At 36.7% G+C, this 19,938-nt stretch overlaps 1 protein-coding gene across 1 annotated transcript; it reads right to left on the bottom strand.

The window, feature by feature from the left end:
• Positions 1–1,569: 1,569 nt before the first annotated feature.
• Positions 1,570–7,581, bottom strand: DAR2 (DA1-related protein 2). Its single transcript, XM_086653232.1, has 12 exons — positions 6,978–7,581; positions 6,611–6,771; positions 5,016–5,094; positions 4,662–4,773; positions 4,081–4,201; positions 3,878–3,961; positions 3,663–3,782; positions 3,249–3,461; positions 3,104–3,166; positions 2,889–3,004; positions 2,348–2,406; positions 1,570–2,242 (listed from the first exon to the last, which is right to left on the bottom strand). Exons 1-12 carry the CDS (start codon positions 7,030–7,032, stop codon positions 1,926–1,928), a joined length of 1,500 nt encoding a protein of 499 aa, XP_086509358.1. The 5' UTR covers positions 7,033–7,581; the 3' UTR covers positions 1,570–1,925.
• Between the last annotated feature and the right edge of the window lie 12,357 nt (positions 7,582–19,938).

Here is a 19,938-nt window from a genome sequence, read left to right as displayed (position 1 = left end):
ATACATCCTCTCAGTATAATCTCCAGGGAATGCATTCAAGTTTAGAGCAATTTGAGGAATCATCCGGCTGCCACCACTTGCATTCACCACCATCACAACACTTGCATCTTATACCAAGCTTCTCATACTCCTGCAACTGCAAGAACTGAGGTTTCTTAATTTCGACGCCCTCCCTTACAAATAGACGAGCTCCCTCACATCTTACAGTCCTATAATCAACTAGAATCATCATTACAATTAACAAATACACCATCTCTTTAGACCACTTCATTTCCCCTCAATCTACTAAATTGAATTCATCCACAATCAATCATCTTATATACTATATAAAGAGACAGAGTTGTGTGTGTTGAATGTGAAGTTCCATTAATTTATGGGATATAATTCTGGCCGGTTTGACCAGGCTATTGAAAGATCTAATGAAGTAAATTGACTTTGCAATGTATAAAAGGAATATTCTTGTTTTGGGGGTTCTAGAATGTCAAATACAATACGTCCAAGCATACGCATTCCTAATCAGCCGCCCGTTTAACTCCATTGGGTCCTACCTAATTTTGTCATGGACCGTCACACTTTGACTCTCTCCTAGTAATGGATGTTTTGACTTTTATCGATTTAGCTTGGCTTTTTTGTTATTCGATGATGTAATAAACAAGCAAATATTCTAGGCAAATGGTCTAAATTCAATCACCGAGAGTGTGTGTGTGTGTGTGTGCGTGGATGAAGGTTCCATCCCTCCTCTGGTGTCACTATTGTTAATCATCGTAATGGATGTTTTGACTTCAATTTTATTATCACACCATCACACACCACCTTCTCTCTTCTTTCGCTCTTTTCGTTTTCGCTTTTCATCCTCTCTCGCTATTTTCATTTTCGCTTCTCATCCTCTCTCGCTATTTTCATCTTCGCCTCTCCCAAAAGTATTCTAGAAGGTATAATAAATAGAAACTACAGAAAAAGTCTACCAAAGTATTCTAAACGGTATAATAAATAGAAAATCATATATTTTTCCAAAATGGTTACATAGGTGTAGCAAATCACAAAGTCTGACAACTTTCCAATTCTTAAAGCTCTTATAAGTTTCTTAACTGTAACTCCATCTGTCTCAGTAAAGTAGAAGAAGGTACCTCACATTTAACATCAAGATGAAGATTTTATCTGGTTTGTCTTCTAAGGAAGAAAATTATATATTTTTTTTTTTTTTTGTTAAGAGAGGAAGAAAATTATATATACTTGAGGTATCTATTCAGTCAAACCTTGTAGGAGTGTGCTCAAACTTAGTGAGTGTTTAGGTCTTTTGAGTGACCTCGATCTTTTGTTAGGAACAAAACCCTATATCTATGGACTTGGATTTGGGTATCAAAAACGCTATCGATAACTGCTAAAGCTTAGAGTGTTAGAAGTGCTTGAAAATCAAAGATTGTCTGCTTTCCAACAAGGAATTAAGTTTTTATTAATCAAATGTTAGAATATTAAAATAGCAGTTAAGAGCACCAAATGCTTATTAGATACCTCACTTGTCTTTGACAACACCTTCCTATCCTATAAACATGTATATATACATACATATGAGTAGAGATATTGTTATCTATTTGCTTTCCTCAGTAATAACAATAGAGATTCATATTGACCAAGCGAAATGCCAAGTCTGTAATGTTTAAGATGGAAATAAAACACAAAGTTGCACGTATTACAAATATAACGCCTAAGCATTTGTATGCATATCCCCGAGAAGATACAGAGTATAATGGTGTCTTGGTATCCATATTATTACATATGAGGAAGCTACTTGTTTATTAAACCCAAAGGACACTCGGTCTATAATGTTAAAGGGGAGACTACTATTCAATGATTATCTCGATAATCCTTAAAAGGAAGAGCGGTAGTCTTCAAACGAGAAAGGTGAACCTGTCCAGCAGATTCATTCACACAGGGAAGTTTCCAGTCAACCGAATATGGTCTAGTGTTCGTCTCAGCCCGTACCTATTAACTGCTGCATTAGCAGCTCTGAAACCCTCACCATATGCTGTGGAGGTGTCGTGAGCAATCAAATGCATGAAGAATTCACCTAGCTTGTTTTCAAGACAAGATTTTCCACCCTTTTTAGATGATGAAGATGATGAAGAACTAGCAGATGTGGATGGCATGCTTGTTGATCCTGGCATCACCTCTGACTCAAGCCACATATGAGAAAGTACCTGACAGATGCCTTCCTCTACCTCTGGACTCAGGTTACGGTACCCTACATCAATTTTAAAAAAAAATATATAATACATTTATAGTGATAAGAAATGACAATTTTTTTTTTGAAATGACAACTTAAATAAGGTAGATTCATGGATATTACCTTTGAGACGTAGCCATCCATGCATCAATTCATGTGCGAGAATAGAACCTGTAAGTAATCTGCATCGAGCGAGTACGCCAAAAAGAATAAGATTTCGGAAAGTTGATTGTTTCTATGAAAGCCCCGTGTCAGGATTTTAGCACGCAATCTATTTTAATAAGTTCTTGCTAAAGCATATGAGGAAAGATATCCTTTCAAATTGAAGATGGACAAGAAGAAAATGTATCCTTTGGTAAGCAGATGCAAAACAAATCTTGACTCCGATTCTCCAAAGTGAGAGTTGAGATGGCTGTGCCTAAATTCACTAGATATAAGACTGTCTGCCTAAGTGTCAATCATGTATGCAAGACTATATCCTACATTCCACAATTTAACGAGTCTTATACCTAAGACTTACTATATAGATTCATATGTACATTCACAAGCGATGTCCATAACAAATATGGCTATATTGTACGTACAACAAGGAAATTGCAGATACAACATATGCCATCCTTAGTCAAGGACCCAATAGGTTTCCAGTGAGAGCTTAAGCAATTACCTTGGCAAGCCATATAGAACTAGAATGGCTGTAACCTCACATTTCCGAGTCAGCTTTTGTTGATGCGTCCGCATACCAATAAGTCGGTTTCCCCCCATTTTTGGTCTTCTAAGTATCTAAATATGTCAAAAAAAAAGTCACAGTAAGAATGTAACTTCTGCAAATCAAAGATATATTAAATTCTCTGAACTCAGTCGCAAGATGTCTAAGCATACACTGCTAACAGTCTGCTCCTCGGAAAGACATAAACCCCTTGTCTCGGGCATGTGATGGTAACCCTGAAACAAGAATGGGGATTGAATAAGTGGCCAGAACTCACAAGAGATAAGCATACAGAAAATAATCGAGAGAAACACTTACGTTCTTCTCCCCCTCAATAGCCTCGTTAAGTGCTTGTCTCTCAACCAGAAGCATGGGTATCTGCTGATCTAGTTTCATATACATCCCTTCGTAGTAATCTCTTATTGCATGATAAAGTGGTTGGCAATCACCAGTGTCCATGATAGCAGACTCCATACATTCTAGACATAAACTTCTTCCGTCTCCCAAAGAGACATATCTCGTATTCCATGACTTCAGCAAAGAAAAACACAACTGTGAGGACACGTGATATTACATGCAGTAGCAAAATCATTTGGAATAAAATAATAAAAACTATCCAATGTTCTACCAAGAAAGTACCGTCACTCCAAGAGTTACACACAAATTGTTTATTAACAACTTTGTTCTACAATTTCAGAAGAAACAACTCAACTCTACTATAGGAAGTCATACCTCTAGTCGTTCGCAACTACAACAACGAGCAGTGTTATCGTGCTCGTGTGAGGGACAGTACTTTTGCTTCCAATATGGATGAGATCTATACTCAATTAAACCAGCTCCATTAGTTGGGATCTGGAAAGATGGATAAAATGCGAGTGCTATAAGACTCATGCATATCAGTGATTAGAATCATAAAATTGAAGTTCCGCGAGTAACTATTTTCTTACAAATTGATGGCAGACTTCACACTTGGGATGGTGCAACTCTTTGAAACAGGACTTGTGGTATGGCTTCCTTCCTGACAAAGAAAACTTGATTCAACAAAAACAAACTGTAAGACTAAATATAGTCAGATTCCATAATATTATGCAGAGTATAGTGAAACAACACTACATGAAAACTGAAGAGGACAAAAAATACAAACTTGTACCTCATGATCGGTGATCGGCTGACTGCAAGCCAGACAACAAAAACATTCAGGGTGCCAAAAGGTTCCCATGCATCCTAAATAGTTAGTGGAGCCTATTTCGCGGTTACAACCACCACAAAATCTACAAGTTCCATTAACATGCTTAAAATCAAGATCCACCAAAATTAAATGGGAATAAAACATCATGACATGATGACTTTAGGAACCCAAGTTGATGAGATGGAAATACTTTTTTAACATAAGAAATTATCTTTTCTCACATGTGTGATAGCTCAAATGACAATGGATACTTGCTCCGAGGCTACCAATTCGATACACTAAAATAGAAACGATACTCATTTGGTTGATATCCGACATCAATTTATTAGATTTAAAGGTGCCAAAAGAAACTTGGAATTTTTTAACTTAACAGGCAAATTTGCCAAAGGGACGTACCAGACAGGCTCACACCATGTTGTAGTAGTGTAAAAATGATTCAATTACACTCTAACTTGGCAAGCTTGTCAAAATTGACCAAGTCGTGAGCTCGTGGCTGGCTTTTGCAACTAAAAAGAAAATACAACAAATTAAGGGAACCTGACCTATATCCTCCTGGAAAAAATTGTGGAGGGGCACGTGGATATGGTGGCGTATTCAAGCTATCTTGAAGTGCTCTGGCAAGGTCTTCATCATGGTCTGTGGACCTTTTGCATCCTGAGGAAAATTACAAATGAAATGTGCAATATGAAGTCATGAAAAGGCTTAAATTTTGTTTGAAGTATCTTTAAATGTATAGGAGAGAAAAGGAATTTTAAGAGTGATTTTCAAATTTCAATAAAAGTGATACTTAGTTTTTTCTCTCGAAAATGATTACATATTCAAACAGAGTCGACGAGGCGCAAAGTGATGATTAGCTAATGTTAATACTATAAAATTCTCACGCTTTGATAACCTACCATTTGGTTTCCTTGAATTTTCTGTCAGAGAAAGTGCCATTGCATGATCCAGATCCTCGTTGGTTCTAGATCGGTCATCCTGCAAACAACTTTATAAAGTTCAGCCATCAAGGTATCATAGAGTAGGACATAACTATCTTTAACAAAAGGGTGAGAAAAATATCTTTGCATATGACGACTACAAAACAATGATAGAATTATTTGGGATGTTTAATACTAATATGTTGCCAAGTTTCCCCTATAATTCATAATGTACATGCTTGATGCAACATTTCAAACAATCACCCTAAATGAAGATTTAGAAAACAACTTGATGCTTAAGCCTTGGGCACTACGATTTTTTTTGGCTTTTGCCTTTCTGGATCTCTTCTTCACCATCTAAGCGATAGATTCTTAAAAGGTGTGTTTTTCATTTTCTAGACAGCTACTGTTACCCACTTCACGCATGTGACTTTCCTTCCCTTTTTCGTCAAAAATACAGATTTATGTTGTGTCTTATTGGGGATGTCTATTAGTAATTTTTTCAATAGATATCAGAATAAGTCAAGGACTGGGACTTTTATGTAGTACTTCACTTTTTATTGATAAATTGATGAAATAATGGTGGTTTACTCGTTATATTTGTGATACTAATAATATTAGCTTAATTCAAAACCTGGAAGCATTTCATTTGAACAATGTGTTGTTTCCAAATGGAAATACACCTTTTACCATCTTGATGCAATGCCTTGCCCTTTTAAATCAAAGCTTGCGGCAGAAAATCTTTTTCTTAACATTGACATCAATTGTCAACGATATCCCAACCAATTTTCCTTAACCATGGTTTCTGATGAATTGCTCGAGAGCCACACTACCCCTTTCTAATTGTCCATGAAACTTCATTCAATTTATTTCCCTAGTGCTATTATTTTCAACATGTCCTCCCTCATGCTATAAGTTAATGGATGATAACGATGCATCAAATGGAAGTCTCTACACATGAAACCATTTCATGTTTTTAAGATAACTTGATGACAGACCCAAACTATACCTAGCAACACCACTAGGCCTAATTCCTTTAAAATCTGGCGCACTAGGGAAGGGTTGCCTAACCCTTGTATACTTCACAAATACACGGTGCACAATTGATGTGGGATATATTAACAAGCACAAACACGACCGTAATTCCTATTCATATTTGTGGAACAATTTGAGAGTATAAGTGTGATGGAATTTGTAATTTTGACAAAGAAAGTCTTTTTATTTGATTGCGGAGAAAAGTCACTTTCTTAAGTGCAGAACTTGACGATGTTAATACTAGTTAGTACCAAGGAATTAAATTTTGAAATATTTCAGTCGAAATGAAAGAAATATTTTCCATTTCCACGCCTACCAAAATTTCTATCGAATTCGAAATTTAACTAAGTTAGTTTCTCTTAACAATGTTTTGTCAATGAAATAAATTTCGAAATATTTGAGATGACCGAAATATTTCTATTTCCATGTATACTTCGACTGAAACTGAATTTCATTCCTTGGTTAGTACCAAATTAATGGTTTTGCATGAGCAGAAACAAAGATTTATGAAACTATAAATGGGTAAAGATGAAAATTACCATAGATCGACTTGGAGCACGCAAGATCATATTGTCCTCCCCAAGAAGCTGTGAGCGTCGCCCATTAGTTCTGCCAAGACTAGGGCCACCCTTAAAGACCTTACCAATCCATTTCATGAATCGGGATTTTCTATCAGCATAGCCAGACGAGCCATACTGCCCTGTTTTCCATATTGAAGAATCACAGAATTATTGGTTTTTTGGGTGGAAGAAATATAATCTCTGAGTAACTATGAAATTAAAATAAAAGACAAAGTAGATTAAAAAAAAAAAACTTGAAAAATTTGAATAACAATTTGAAAGAGAGTGGTTGAGGCTTTATATCAAACGGTAAGAAAAAATAAAAAGGAATGGAAGAAAGAAGGACCTGAACCAAAGATACAGGGCTGAGAGAGATGATTGACCCTTGATGATGAATCCATTTCCCTTCAGCCTTGAATTTCTTCTGGCGGAGAAACAGAAAAAGGAATCGAAATGAAAAACAGGGTGGGTGGTTGATGATGAGAAAGGGAAGAAGAAAAGGGGGAAAAAAGAAGAAGATGATGAAGAAGAAAGGGTAAGGGATTGTGAGAATAGAGAGAGAGAGATTAGGGATGATGATGATGATAAGGGAAGGCATCTTAAAAAGGGAAGAGAGAAAGAAGAGAATATGAGAGAGTGACGATGAGAGAAGCAAAATAAGAGAGAGAGATTCTTGTCTTGTAAGTAGGATGAGAGAGAGATGAGATGAAAAGTCAGATGATCGACAAAAGATTATTATCAACGGAATCTTCTGAGATGGAGATGCCCTCCTCCGTAAAGTACCCACTGGTGGACGGTTTCGAAAAAGTAAAGCCAAAGACAGAGAGAGAGAAAGAGAGAGGGCTCTTTTGTTCCGATGATTTGATAGTTTTCAGACTACTTCAGCAACAGAGAGATAGAGAGAGGTGGGGGCATGTTTTAGTTGTTACTGAAACTGGAGAAGAGTAGATTTCCCGCACTTTCCCGGACGAGGGAAGGATGTAGGGTGTCTATGGCGCCCCTCCTTTTTTTTTTTTTTTTACTCTTTGGGGACTCACTCCCCACACGGATTGGGGCGGTCCAAGCATCTTCAATGGGACACTCAATCTCTAACATTTAGGTGTCGTTTGACAATCAAAAGTATAAATACTTTTGCTTGTTGTAGAAGTTCTTTTGCTTTAAAAAGGTAAAATAGTTTTGAAAGCATATTTAGCAAAAACGTTATTTATAAGTAAAAAAGTCAAAAAATTGGTTTGGTAATCCAATTTATTTTTGATAATTTTATTCTCCTCATACTCGTAAAGATATTTGATTTTAATTGAATTTATTTATGATTCCCACGATTATTCTTGTACACGAAGTTGTGGTGATATTGATGGTAGTGGTTCCTTGAAGGTATAGTTATGGGGTTTGGTGGTGGTTGAGGTATGATGGTGGTGGTTGTAGAGGTATGATGGTGGTGGTGGTGGTAGAGGTATGGAGATAGTGATGGTAGAGGTATGATGATAGTGATGGTGGTGGAAGTACGGCGGTAATGGAAGTATGGTGGTCGTGGTGGTGGAAGTATGGTGATGATAGTATTGGGGGAAGTATGATGGTGCTGATGGTGGAAGTACGATGGTGGTAGCGGTGTGGTGTGGTGTTGTACGGTGGTTGAGATATGGTGGTGTTATAATAGTGGTGGTAGAAGTATGGTGGTGGTATAGTGGTGGACTGTGGTGATGATGGATAAGATATATGGGTGGTAGTGATGGAGGTACGACGGTGTTGGTGGTGGTGAAGGTACGGTGGTGAAAGAGGTGTATGGTAGTGGGGTTAGTGATGGTGGTGGTGATACGAAGGTGGTGGTTAAGGTGTGGTGGTGGTGGTGGTGGTGGAGGAGGTGTATGGTAGTGGTGTTAGTGATAACGGTGGTGGTTAAGGTGTGGTAGTGGTGGTTGAGGTATGGTGGTGGTGGTGGGGGTACGATGTTGTGGTAGATTTTTAGTTGTGGTGGTATAGCGGAGATAGACGAAGAAAAAAATTTCGTCAAGTAAAGTTTATGTATGTGTTGTACATAAGTTACTTTACTTTAAAGTCAAAAGCTAAAAAATTTAACTTCAAAAGAAAGTCAAATTTTAACTTAAGTGAAGTCAGAAATTTTCACGTTACCAAACTAACTTTTTTTTGTTTTTCTACTTAAATAAACAAAAAAGTTACCTATTTTAGTGTTGCCAAACGACAACTTAGAGTGCCACATATAACTTAGAGTGCCACATATGACTTTTTGGAGTTTTTCTTAAAAATCCATCTTCAATGGAACACTTTGTTAGACACTCTAATATGAGGAGGACACATTTATTGTAGAGTGTCTAGAGAGAGAAACTCTAAAACTAGTGTGTCTACTTGAGACTCTCTAAGTGTTACTTTTAAATTCCAACGAATAGAAAATCTTGCTTTTTAACTACTTTTTATCTAGGGTTTTTTGAGTTTACCCCCTCAATACTAATTAGTAATTGAGTTACCCCCCTCAATAATTGATAATTGAGTTTACCCCCTTAAACTTACTATTTTAGGCAAAATACTATGGTCATGTTTGGCGTAAAGGAAATGAATCACAAGTTACATAGTGTACGGACCATATAAGTCTTTACAGATCATATCTTGACTAAATCTAACATACTAAGGTAGTACAATTACTAAAATCACATTACCCAATCATTACTTTTGATAGACATATTTTTTTCCACACACCATGAAACATTGTTTTAGTGTTTTTAATAAAAATAGTTAGTTGAGGGGGGTAAACTCAATTACCAATTAGTATTGAGGGGGTAAATTCAAAAAATCCTTTTATCTATTGGACTGAAGAAGGACATGTGTATTAAATATAGACACTTTAGAGATCTCTATTGGAGACCAACAAAAATTAGGGTGTCTCTATATTGACATTTAGGGAAGATAATCTCTATTGACCCTTGACAATTAGGATTTTTAGAGCGTTTGTTATGGTGTCCCATTGGAGATGCTCTAGTGTTTTCTCTCTAGTGTGTTCTCGGACTGTCATAATATGTGGGTCTCAGATTGTTCAGTCTGAAACACATAGAAAGTGCCAAGAAAGAGAAGGACTTGTCTTTTGGGGCACCCAAAGATATATGCAGGGGAGGAAACCAACTACTCGATTCAAAATGCCCCCCTACGTCATTTATTCTTGTTAGGTTCCTCCCATATGCCCATATGGGAAAAGAATTCTGGATGAACAACTAGGCTCCCCCATATGAGTTAGGTACCTAGAAATGAGATTGTGGATGTTGTAATTGAATATTTATATAGAGCTTAGATACAATATATATATATATACGAAAATTTCTAATTGAGTCACAAGGTCAGAGATGGAACTTGAAAGAGAAGCTTAGAATTCTTATTACTTCAATCAATACTAATTAGTTACAGGAGATCTCTTTATATAGAGTTTGAAGAGAAATCATTCTAGAGAGAGAAAGTAGTTTTAGGATAACTAATCAATTAACTAACACTAACTACCATTACAACTAACCCATTCTGTTAATAGAGTACACACGAGTGAATACCACATGTGTGTGGGTGCTCATAGAAACTGCTTAATTTCATCTTCATCCTTTCATAACCAATCTTCTTCTTCTGAGGTCTCTTATCTATTTGTCTTCGACATTAGTCCCTGATGCATCATCTTCATCAACTCCCTTACAGCCCCCCTCAAACATATGTTCCAAGGAAGGAAGGAACATAAGTTTGCTTCTGAGAAACTCAAAAGAGGAGAGGAGAAGACCCTTTGTCAAAATGTCAGCAAGGTTCATATCTGAAGGGACAAACTTCACTTCCAAATGCTTCAAATTGACCAAATCTCGAACAAAATGAACATCAATCTCTACATGTTTGGTTCTAGCAAGAAACACAGGATTAGAAGCCAAATACTTAGCCCCCATATTATCACAGTAAAGAATCATTGGAAAAGATATAGGAATGGTAAGATCATTCATCAAATAAGAGACCCAAAGAAGTTCAGATGTGGCTAATGACAAAGCCCTGTATTCTGCTTCAGTTGAGGACCTAGAGACTGTATTCTGCTTCTTAGAAGACCATGAAATCAGAGTAGATCCTAAGAAAATACAATACCCACTTGTAGACTTTCGAGAATCTGGGCAACTCCCCCAATCTGAATCAGAGTAACCAGATAAAGAGGAAAGATCTCCTGATGCAATGGTAATGCCAGCTCCAATGCTGCCCTTTAAGTATCTAAGAACTTTCTTGAGCAAAACCAAGTGAGTAGAGGTAGGATTATGCATAAACTGTGAGAGATAGTTAATGGCATAAGTAACATCTGGTCTGGTTAGAGTTACATATTGTAAACCACCAACAATACTCCTATATGTCAATGGATCCTCAAGAAGGTCACCATCTAACTTAGAGACTCTCTTACCATGAGTGACAGGAACACCACTAGGTTTACAATTCACCAAATCTACCTTCTGAAGTAGCTCAAGTATATATTTGGTCTGTGTAAGCTGAATAGAAGTGGAAGAAGAACACCTATGTACCTCAATTCCCAAAAAGTAATGGAGAATACCTAACTCCTTCATAGCAAATGCAGTACCCAAATCATGAACCAGGGTCTGAACCAAAGAATTACTTGAGCCAGTCAAGATTATGTCATCAACATATAGAAGAAACACCAAAAGATCACCATTCTTACTATAAACAAACATAGAAGAGTCTGAAGAGCTCTTGGTAAAACCCCATCCAACTAGATAGCTAGCTATTTTGGTAAACCAGGCCCTAGGTGCCTGCTTGAGACCATACAAGGATTTGTGTAAGTGACACACAAAATTAGGATGAATAGAGTCAACAAACCCCTGTGGCTGCTTCATGTATACATTTTCAAACAATTCCCCATGAAGGAATGCATTTGAAACATCAAGTTAAAGAATAGACCAAGACTTTGTGACTGCTAAGGTTAACACAATTCTCACTGTTTGTATCTTAACTACAGGGCTAAAAGTCTCTTGATAATCAATTCCCTCTTGTTGGTTGTAGCCTTGTGCTACTAACCTAGCTTTATATCTCTCAAGTGAGCCATCTGACCTATATTTAACCTTGAAGACCCACTTACTACCCAACACATTCATAGAAGGAAGCCTAGGTACCAAAGACCATGTCTTGTTTTGGGTAAGAGCCTGAAATTCTGCAGACATAGCATTACACCAATGCTCACTCTTGCTGGCTTCCTTATAAGAGGTGGGTTCAGGAATAGATTGAGTATGAGCAGCCAAAAATGAAGAATGAAAAGTATGAGGTGATGTTAGTAAAGCCACATAATCAGGTATGTGTTTAGGTTTAGCAATACCACTCTTGGACCTAGTCTGCATAGAATGAGTGTTAGATATAGATGTGGCTGAGGGTAAACCAGAAGAAGGATTGGTCTCTGTGATTTCAAGAGAAGTGGTTGGAGTATCTTGATCATGAATAGGATAATTGGTGTGGTGATCACTTAAAGAAGTGTCACTACTGGCTGGTAAAGCAGGCAGAACAATAACTTCATAAGGGGCTGGAGATTCACTAGATGAGGGAGTAGAAGACTGAGTTATTTCACTAAAAGGGAAAGAGGACTCATCAAAAATAACATGTCTAGAGACATACTCTTTATTGGAAGAGAGATCCAAGCATTTGAACCCCTTATGGGTAGGGCTATATCCTATAAACACACACTTTGTTGATCTTGGACTAAGTTTATCAATCTTAATGTCTCCAAGATAAGGATAGCAAGTGGAACCAAACACTTTAATCATATTATAATCAGGAACCCTATTGAATAGCACCTCATAAGGAGTTTTATAAGAAAGTACCTTACTTGGAGTCCTATTGATGAGAAAAGTGGCTGTAGCATATGCATGATACCAAAAGTACTTGGGCATAGAAGCTTGAAAAAGGATGGTGTTGCCCACAGAGGTAATGTGCCTGTTCTTCCTCTCAGCTCTCCCATTTTGTTGAGGAGTATAGGGACAGGAGCTTCTGAAGATTATCCCACATTTATTTAAATAGGCTTGAAAGTCTCCCTTAGCCAATTCCAAAGCTCCATCACTCTGGAATGTCTTGATGGATGCAGAAAGGAGCTTCTCATAGTGCCTTTGAAAGTGTTGAAAACAACCCAGGCTGTCAGACCTCAATCTCATAGGGTATATCCAAAAGAAGGAGCTATAATCATCCATAAACAATATGTAATATCTAATACCAGACTTTGTAGAGACTGGAGATGGACCCCAAATGTCACAGTGGATAAGCTCAAGTGGAGTGGAAGAAGAGCTTGTGGATTGATAGAAGGGGAGCCTGTGACTCTTCCCTATTTGACAAGAAGGACAGATATCATAGGCATCTTTAGATGAAATTGTGATGTGATTACCTCTTTCCAAGATGGATATAACTTCTTTTGAGGGATGGCCCAGTCTGTTATGCCATGTCCTAGCAGAGGCATTAACACTATAAGCTTGTTCTAAAGACATGTTTGATGAAGTGTCACAGAAACTCATAGTGAAATCAATACTATACAAGTTATTCACCATGGGACCATCAGCTAGCACCTCCTTAGACCAGAGGTCTCGGATTAAAAACCCCCAAGGTAAGAACTCAACACTACAAAAGTTTTCCTTAGTAAATTTGGAGATGGAGAGAAGGTTCTTATGAATGGCAGGGACATGTAGTACCTTTTTAAGCTCAAATGCCTGAGACCCAGCTATCACAGTAGCTTGACCAGTGTGTCTAATATCAAGACACTTTCCATCTCCTATCATGACATTGTCTCCTTTATATGGAGAGCTACTTATGAGGTTACCCTTGCTGTGTGTCATGTGGCTAGTAGCTCCTGTGTCTGCTATCCACTTCTCATCTCTCTTAGTGGATGAAATCTTTTCAGGAGAAGAAGTTAGAGATTGGGAATCACTTATAAGTGCTCCAAAATGAGCCTGTTCCTCTTTTTCTTCTAATTGTTCTATATATTCATCTCCTTCTTCATCATCATCTTCAATTTCTTGTAAGTGAAGATTAGCAAAGTTTCTTGGTTGATTTCTTTGAACAGAAGTTGACTCTGAGAAGTCCTTAAATCTCATTCGACATTGCCTAGCTGTGTGACCCCATTTATAGCAAATGCCACAGGGTATAGTTGTATAATCAAAGAAATTATTTCTAACAGAAGGAGAAGTAATCTTGGGTGAAAGCTTGGGTCCAGACTCAAGAGCTTGAGTCTGTGAAATTGGTTTGTTACCTCTGAAAGGAAAGGGTCGAGAACCACCTCTAGAAGGATATCTTTTAACAAAATAGGATTCATTATCATCAATTGGTTCTTGTTCTTTAAGCCAGTGTTCATGGTGAAGAAGTCTACTTCTTAATTCAGCAAAAGTTAAAGAGTTTTCTCTATTCTGAATTGTAATAACAAATTGGGAATACTCCCTTCCTAGACCTTGAAGAGCAATTCGGGAGAGTTCAGAGTCAGAGACTCTATCATTTACAGCCACAAGTGAATCAGCAATGGTCTTGATCTTGCTAAGATAAACAGAAATTGAAGAAGAACCTTTCTTGATAGATTGAAGACTATGTCTCAAAGAGGACTTCTTAGCTTCAAATTCTTGAAGGAAAATTAACTTAAGATAAACCCAAATGTCTCTTGATGTTTTTAAGCCTAAAATATCTGATGCTATTGACTGAGAAATGGTAGCTTTGATAAAAGATTTGACAAAGCTATCATTTTTCCGCCATTGAAGGTAGGCTGGATTTACAGAATCTCTTCCTTCAAGAACAATTAGCTGGGAGGGTTCCTCAATTGTGCCATCAATATAGGAAATTAGATCATTTCCAATTAGGGCATTCTCAATTTGGTCCTTCCAGACCAGAAAATTTGAATCATCTAATCGAGTAGAAATTAAACTAGTAATATTCGCATTATGAGTAAACTGACCTGAATTAGGGTTTTGATTTGTAGCCATTTCCAGTAAGAGATTGAATCCCTGATTCTTTGATACAGAAGAAACAACTCTTTTCCAATTCAAAACTGAAGATTCAGCTTGAAGATTGTACAAAGAATAGCCGAAACCTCTTGTCGATTAAAAACTATCTTGTTTGTTGAACTTGTCCCAATTGCGCTTTCCCGGATCTTGATGATCGAAAAAAAATCGCTTAGGGCTCGTGATACCATGAAAGAGAAGCTTAGAATTCTTATTACTTCAATCAATACTAATTAGTTACAGGATATCTCTTTATATAGAGTTTGAAGAGAAATCATTCTAGAGAGAGAAAGTAGTTTTAGGATAACTAATCAATTAACTAACACTAACTACCATTACAACTAACCCATTCTGTTAATAGAGTACACACGAGTGAATACCACATGTGTGTGGGTGCTCATAGAAACTGCTTAATTTCATCTTCATCCTTTCATAACCAATCTTCTTCTTCTGAGGTCTCTTATCTATTTGTCTTCGACATTAGTCCCTGATGCATCATCTTCATCAACTCCCTTACAAAACTAAACGAGATGACTTCAATCAAACTAGAATGTACATTATAACTTTTAAAACAATGTGTGAAGATGTGGTACAACCATCTTGACAATTACTTAGTTGTTTTTTTTTTTGAAAAGACAATTACTTAGTTGAGGAAAGATTTAAAAATATTTGAATTTGTTCATGTCTTCATTAGAAAACCTGAAAATGGTTCACAGGGCCGTGGATGGGCCAGTGCGGGCAGGGCGCCCGCACTGGCCCCCCACCCCAAGGGGCCCATTGAGTTTGTTATATATCATTTGTTTAACCGGTATAACTCTATATTGAAACAAGACTAAGAGGGTGTTTGATTTTTGCACTTATTAAGTGATTTTCACTTATTAAGTGCGGGCCGGCAATTTTAGGTCGTTTGTTTTTTCACTTAATAAGTGAAAATCAGTTCTAAGTGGTGGCAAAGTAAGTGCAAAATAGTAAGCTCCAAGTTGGAGCTTATTATTCTGCACTTACTTTGTAAGTGCTAAAAAGGACATTTCTATCCTTCTCCTAATATTGTAATTACCAATATAATTTTAACTAAGAAGAAAATCTTAAACAATTGATAATAACAAAATCTTTTTATGGCTTTCCCTATGACTCTTCTCTCTCTTCACTCATCATTCACCTAAGTTTTTCTCTTAAATTTTTTTTAACATCTCTTCTTTCACTAATCATGGAACGCACAAACTCCATGATACAACTAAGTTCTTTCACCTTCATAATTCTTAATTATTTACGATTATTATTTTTGACATAACATTAGTAAACCGTAATTTTCTTTTACCTAAACTAACGAACTTATTAGGAATTAGTATAAAATGCTAATGTGTAAATACACCAAGGTTAAAACAGACAATTTTTCATTTTTATAACATTTAAAATTAATATAAAAATTAAAATCAAGCACTTAGAACAGATGAAAAACAAACGCCATAGCACTTACATTTGATATCACTTACTAAGTGATTATCACTTAGTAAGTGGTAGCACTTGTAAGTGCTAAAAAATCAAACACCCTCTACACAACAAGGAATTTTTAGTAGCTTAGTTGTTAAGTCTTGTGGTTTGTGCTCTATATGTCACGGGTTCGACTCACATTGAACGATTTCTTTTCATTTTTTTTAAGTGTAAACAACCAACTCTGTCTCTAGGCTCCTTCCACTTTTTTCATTTTTTTTTACAATTTTCATTTCAAACCTTAGTTTTATAATTTTTCTCTATCAACCTACCTTTCTTTTAACAAAAAAAAAAACCTACCTTTCTAACCTTAATTACAAATTGCGTTAAAAAAAATCGAAACTCTAAAAATCCTATACAAATTAGGAGACTTTAGTTTGGTTAGGACAATCATAGAGCAACACCGTTCATTTGAGTTCATCAGTGATTTATTATAACGTTCATTTGGCCCAATTTTCTCTATCAACCTATCTTTCAAACCTTAGTTTTATAATTTTTCTCTATCAACCTATCTTTCTAACTAGTTCAACAAAAAAAAACCTACCTTTCTAACCTTAATTACAAATTGCGTTAAAAAAATCGAAACTCTAAAAATCCTATACAAATTAGGAGACTTTAATTTGGTTAGGACAATCATAGAGCAACACCGTTCATTTGGGTTCATAAGTGGTTTGTTATAACGTTCATTTGGCCCCGATTAAAATTTGACACCGGGACCCAAAATTGTCAGCCACGGCCCTGATTCACTATAGGCTATAGCAACATTATATGTTAGATCAATAAATATGATAGGACATCCCGAAGATTTGGAGAAAATTAACAATTGTATAAAAATGAGTTTGAAATGAAATGAAAGATTTCATAAATACCAAACTCTGACATTGATTTGCAAATAGAAAATAATTTCTAGTTGAATTTTGTTACATCAACCTCGATACACCATAGAAGTGTTAAGACAATTTAACGTGGATAAAACACTCCCTCTCCCATCCCATTTACTAGTAACAAAAAAAAGTTGTACGTGTATACATATTTATGTAGAAGTACTTTATCATAAAATTATTTGAGGCAGAAGAGGACTCGGGTTTAGATCCTTCCACTTTTTTTTTTTTTTTTTTTTTTTTGAAGAATTTCATAACCCACCCCCTCAACGTTCAATGATGTTTACCCCATTTCTATGTTCGTTAAGGTTGACTCTCTCGTACAAAAAAAATGAGAAGAGACTATCACTCTCTTTCTTTTTGTCTAAAATTCTTTTTATTTGTCTATTTATCTCCGGTTGCTTGTTTTGGATTACAAGTTTATTTGTCGGTTATCGTTGTAATTTGTTTTATTACTAAACAATTAACTTTGTTCTCTTTAATTATCCCTTGCCTTTCTAAACATTCATATAATTTTACTTTATATAATGTATTTGAGTTCATAATTTTTTTTTTAATTATTATGTTTGAGTTTAGTATATGACTTCACTTCCATGGGTTTAAATCATGGATCCGTTACTGCAATCTTGGTTAATCTTTAATAGAGGTGTAACACTGCATCTACACATTGGCACTTGAATAGTACATCTCTAATGGGATACTCTAACAAACACTCTAAAAGTCTTGTTGTCAAGCATCAATGAAGATTCTCTTTCCTAAGTGTCAATATAGAGACACTCTAATTTTTGTTAGTCTCTAATGGAGATCTCGAAAACCCCTCAACTTAAACATGTCACTCTTAAATTCAATATAGAAAAAAGTAATTAAAAAGCAAGGGTTTCTATTAGCTAAAATTTTAGAGTGGCACTCAGAGAGTCTCAAGAAGTCTTTCTTGAGAGTCGCTACTAATAAATGTTCCACATCATCATAAAGTGTCTAGTAGAGTGTCCTCATTGGAGAAGGTTTTTTGATAAAATCTTAAGTGGCACACTAAGTTTTAGAGTTTGATTGTCGATTAGAGATACTTCAAGTATCTTTTTTTTTTGAGAAATCGACTATGATCTACTTTAGTCGTTACAAGGCATTGATACATCATGAAGATGTGACGAGCACGATAACCGCATAATTTAAACCATAATAAAAGAGGCCTAAAGCCCGAAAAGGCGAAAACATTAAAAAGGTCTAAAGCCCGACAGATTATTATATTATTTAGGGTTATTTCCCTAATGGCCCCCTACTTTGTGACCAGCTTCCCACCTGGCCCCCCACTTTACAAGAAATACCCATATGGCCCCCTTCCGTTATAACACCGTTACTCTCTCTCTTCTATTTCTTTTCTCTCTCCTCCAGCATGTTTTCTCTCTCTGCCACCTCGTTAAAACCAGCCACATCATCGTCTTCACCGGCAGGGTCGCCGGCTGGCCAAATTTCCGGCCGGCGACCTTCAAACTTTTTTTTTCTCTCTCTAAAAAAAAATTTTTAATTCTCTCCTCTCTCTCTCTAAACTCCGACGAAGGGGGTTTCCCTTCGCCGGAGCTAGGTCTGTTCATCAGGAACAGACCAGATGGCTTAATCAACAAACGATTAAAATCAGATCCAAGATCAGGAAGACGACCTTCACGAGCATATGGTTTAAGAGCAGTAGCAATAACAGAAGCAACAAGGGTTTCTTCATTAACAACGAATCGAATTGGTCCAACACTACCCAATACATTTACAGTAATCAACAAACGATTTCCTCCTTTCCCTTGTTTGGGATTCTTCTTACTCTTCTGCAACAACATTTTTTAGGGTTTTTTTTCTCTTCCTACCTTTTCCTTTTGAGTTGAGATTTGGGTATTGGGTGGTGGGTGTTTTTTTAGAGAGAGAAACTCAAAAGTGAAGAGAATAATAATGGAGGTGAAGAAAGGATCGATCAATTGAAAGAAGGAATAAGGGGTACAAAATCAAATTGGGGGTAAGAATCAAAAAGAGAAAAACAATCAAATCAAATCATGGGTCAAATCCGATGCAGCGGCAGTACCAACCTTCTTTGCAAGATCCGTATGAGAAAGTTGAAGAAGAAGATAGAGGAGAAACAGATGAGGAAAACTGCGCGGATGAACTTCGCGCTGTTGCCCTCGCAATTGAGAAGTAAAGCATGAAATTACTCACCGTTTCCACCATTCACAACACTTCAGAAGGATTGAAGGAGATGGTTGATTTAGAACGAAAATGATTGATTATTAGGGTTTGGACTTGTTGAATGAAAGAGATACAGAAATTCACAGGTGAGAAGGGGTATATATATATATATATATATATATATAGGAAATGATAGAGTGACTTAGAAATTGGTACTTAGAGGGTGACATATTTCCTTATTTAGAAATAAAAGCGGTCCCCACCGTAGTCAAACTTTGAAAAGACCTTGTCTTTTAGTGATTCCACATCAGCTGGGCATTAAAATGCCAAAAAAATTGGGCACTCTAGCATCTCCCTATATATATTAGAGAGGAGAAAGAGGTTGTCAATTACTGGCTTGATTCTAGGGTTTCACTTTTCAGGAATAGAGAGAGTAACGGTGGCCTGTTCGTGACGAACAGACCTCATCACGAACAGACCTAGCTCCGGCGAAGGGAAACCCCCTTCGCCAGAGTTTAGAGAGAGAGAGAGGAGAAAATTTATTTATTTTTTTTAGAGAGAGAGAGAGAAAGAGAGAGAAAAAAAAAGTTTGAAGGTCGCCGACCGGAAATTTGGCCGGTCGGCGACCCTTCCGGTGAAGACGATGATGTGGCTGGTTTTAACGAGGTGGCAGAGAGAGAAAACATGCTGGGGGAGAGAGAAAAGAAATGGAAGAGAGAGAGAGTAACGGTGTTATAACGGAAGGGGGTCATATGGGTATTTCTCGTAAAGTGGGGGGTCAGGC

This window comes from Eschscholzia californica, unplaced genomic scaffold (genome assembly GCF_041429995.1).
Source record: "Eschscholzia californica isolate CP2 unplaced genomic scaffold, dmEscCali1.0.p SCAF_1, whole genome shotgun sequence".
Classification (NCBI taxonomy): domain Eukaryota; kingdom Viridiplantae; phylum Streptophyta; class Magnoliopsida; order Ranunculales; family Papaveraceae; genus Eschscholzia; species Eschscholzia californica.
Note: the sequence above shows the minus strand (reverse complement) of the source record. Positions and strands in the feature narration are given on the sequence as shown.

What these genes read in the sequence shown, in the direction of transcription:
- DAR2 (XM_086653232.1), bottom strand. Translation starts at nt 7,032, where the DNA reads ATGGATTCATCATCAAGGGTCAATCATCTCTCTCAGCCCTGTATCTTT. An exon ending in GTGCTCCAAGTCGATCTATG is followed by an intron (nt 5,095 to 6,610) that starts GTAATTTTCATC and finishes AGTTGTTTGCAG; the next exon opens with GATGACCGATCTAGAACCAA. An exon ending in GTTCTATATGGCTTGCCAAG is followed by an intron (nt 2,407 to 2,888) that starts GTAATTGCTTAA and finishes CGCTCGATGCAG; the next exon opens with ATTACTTACAGGTTCTATTC.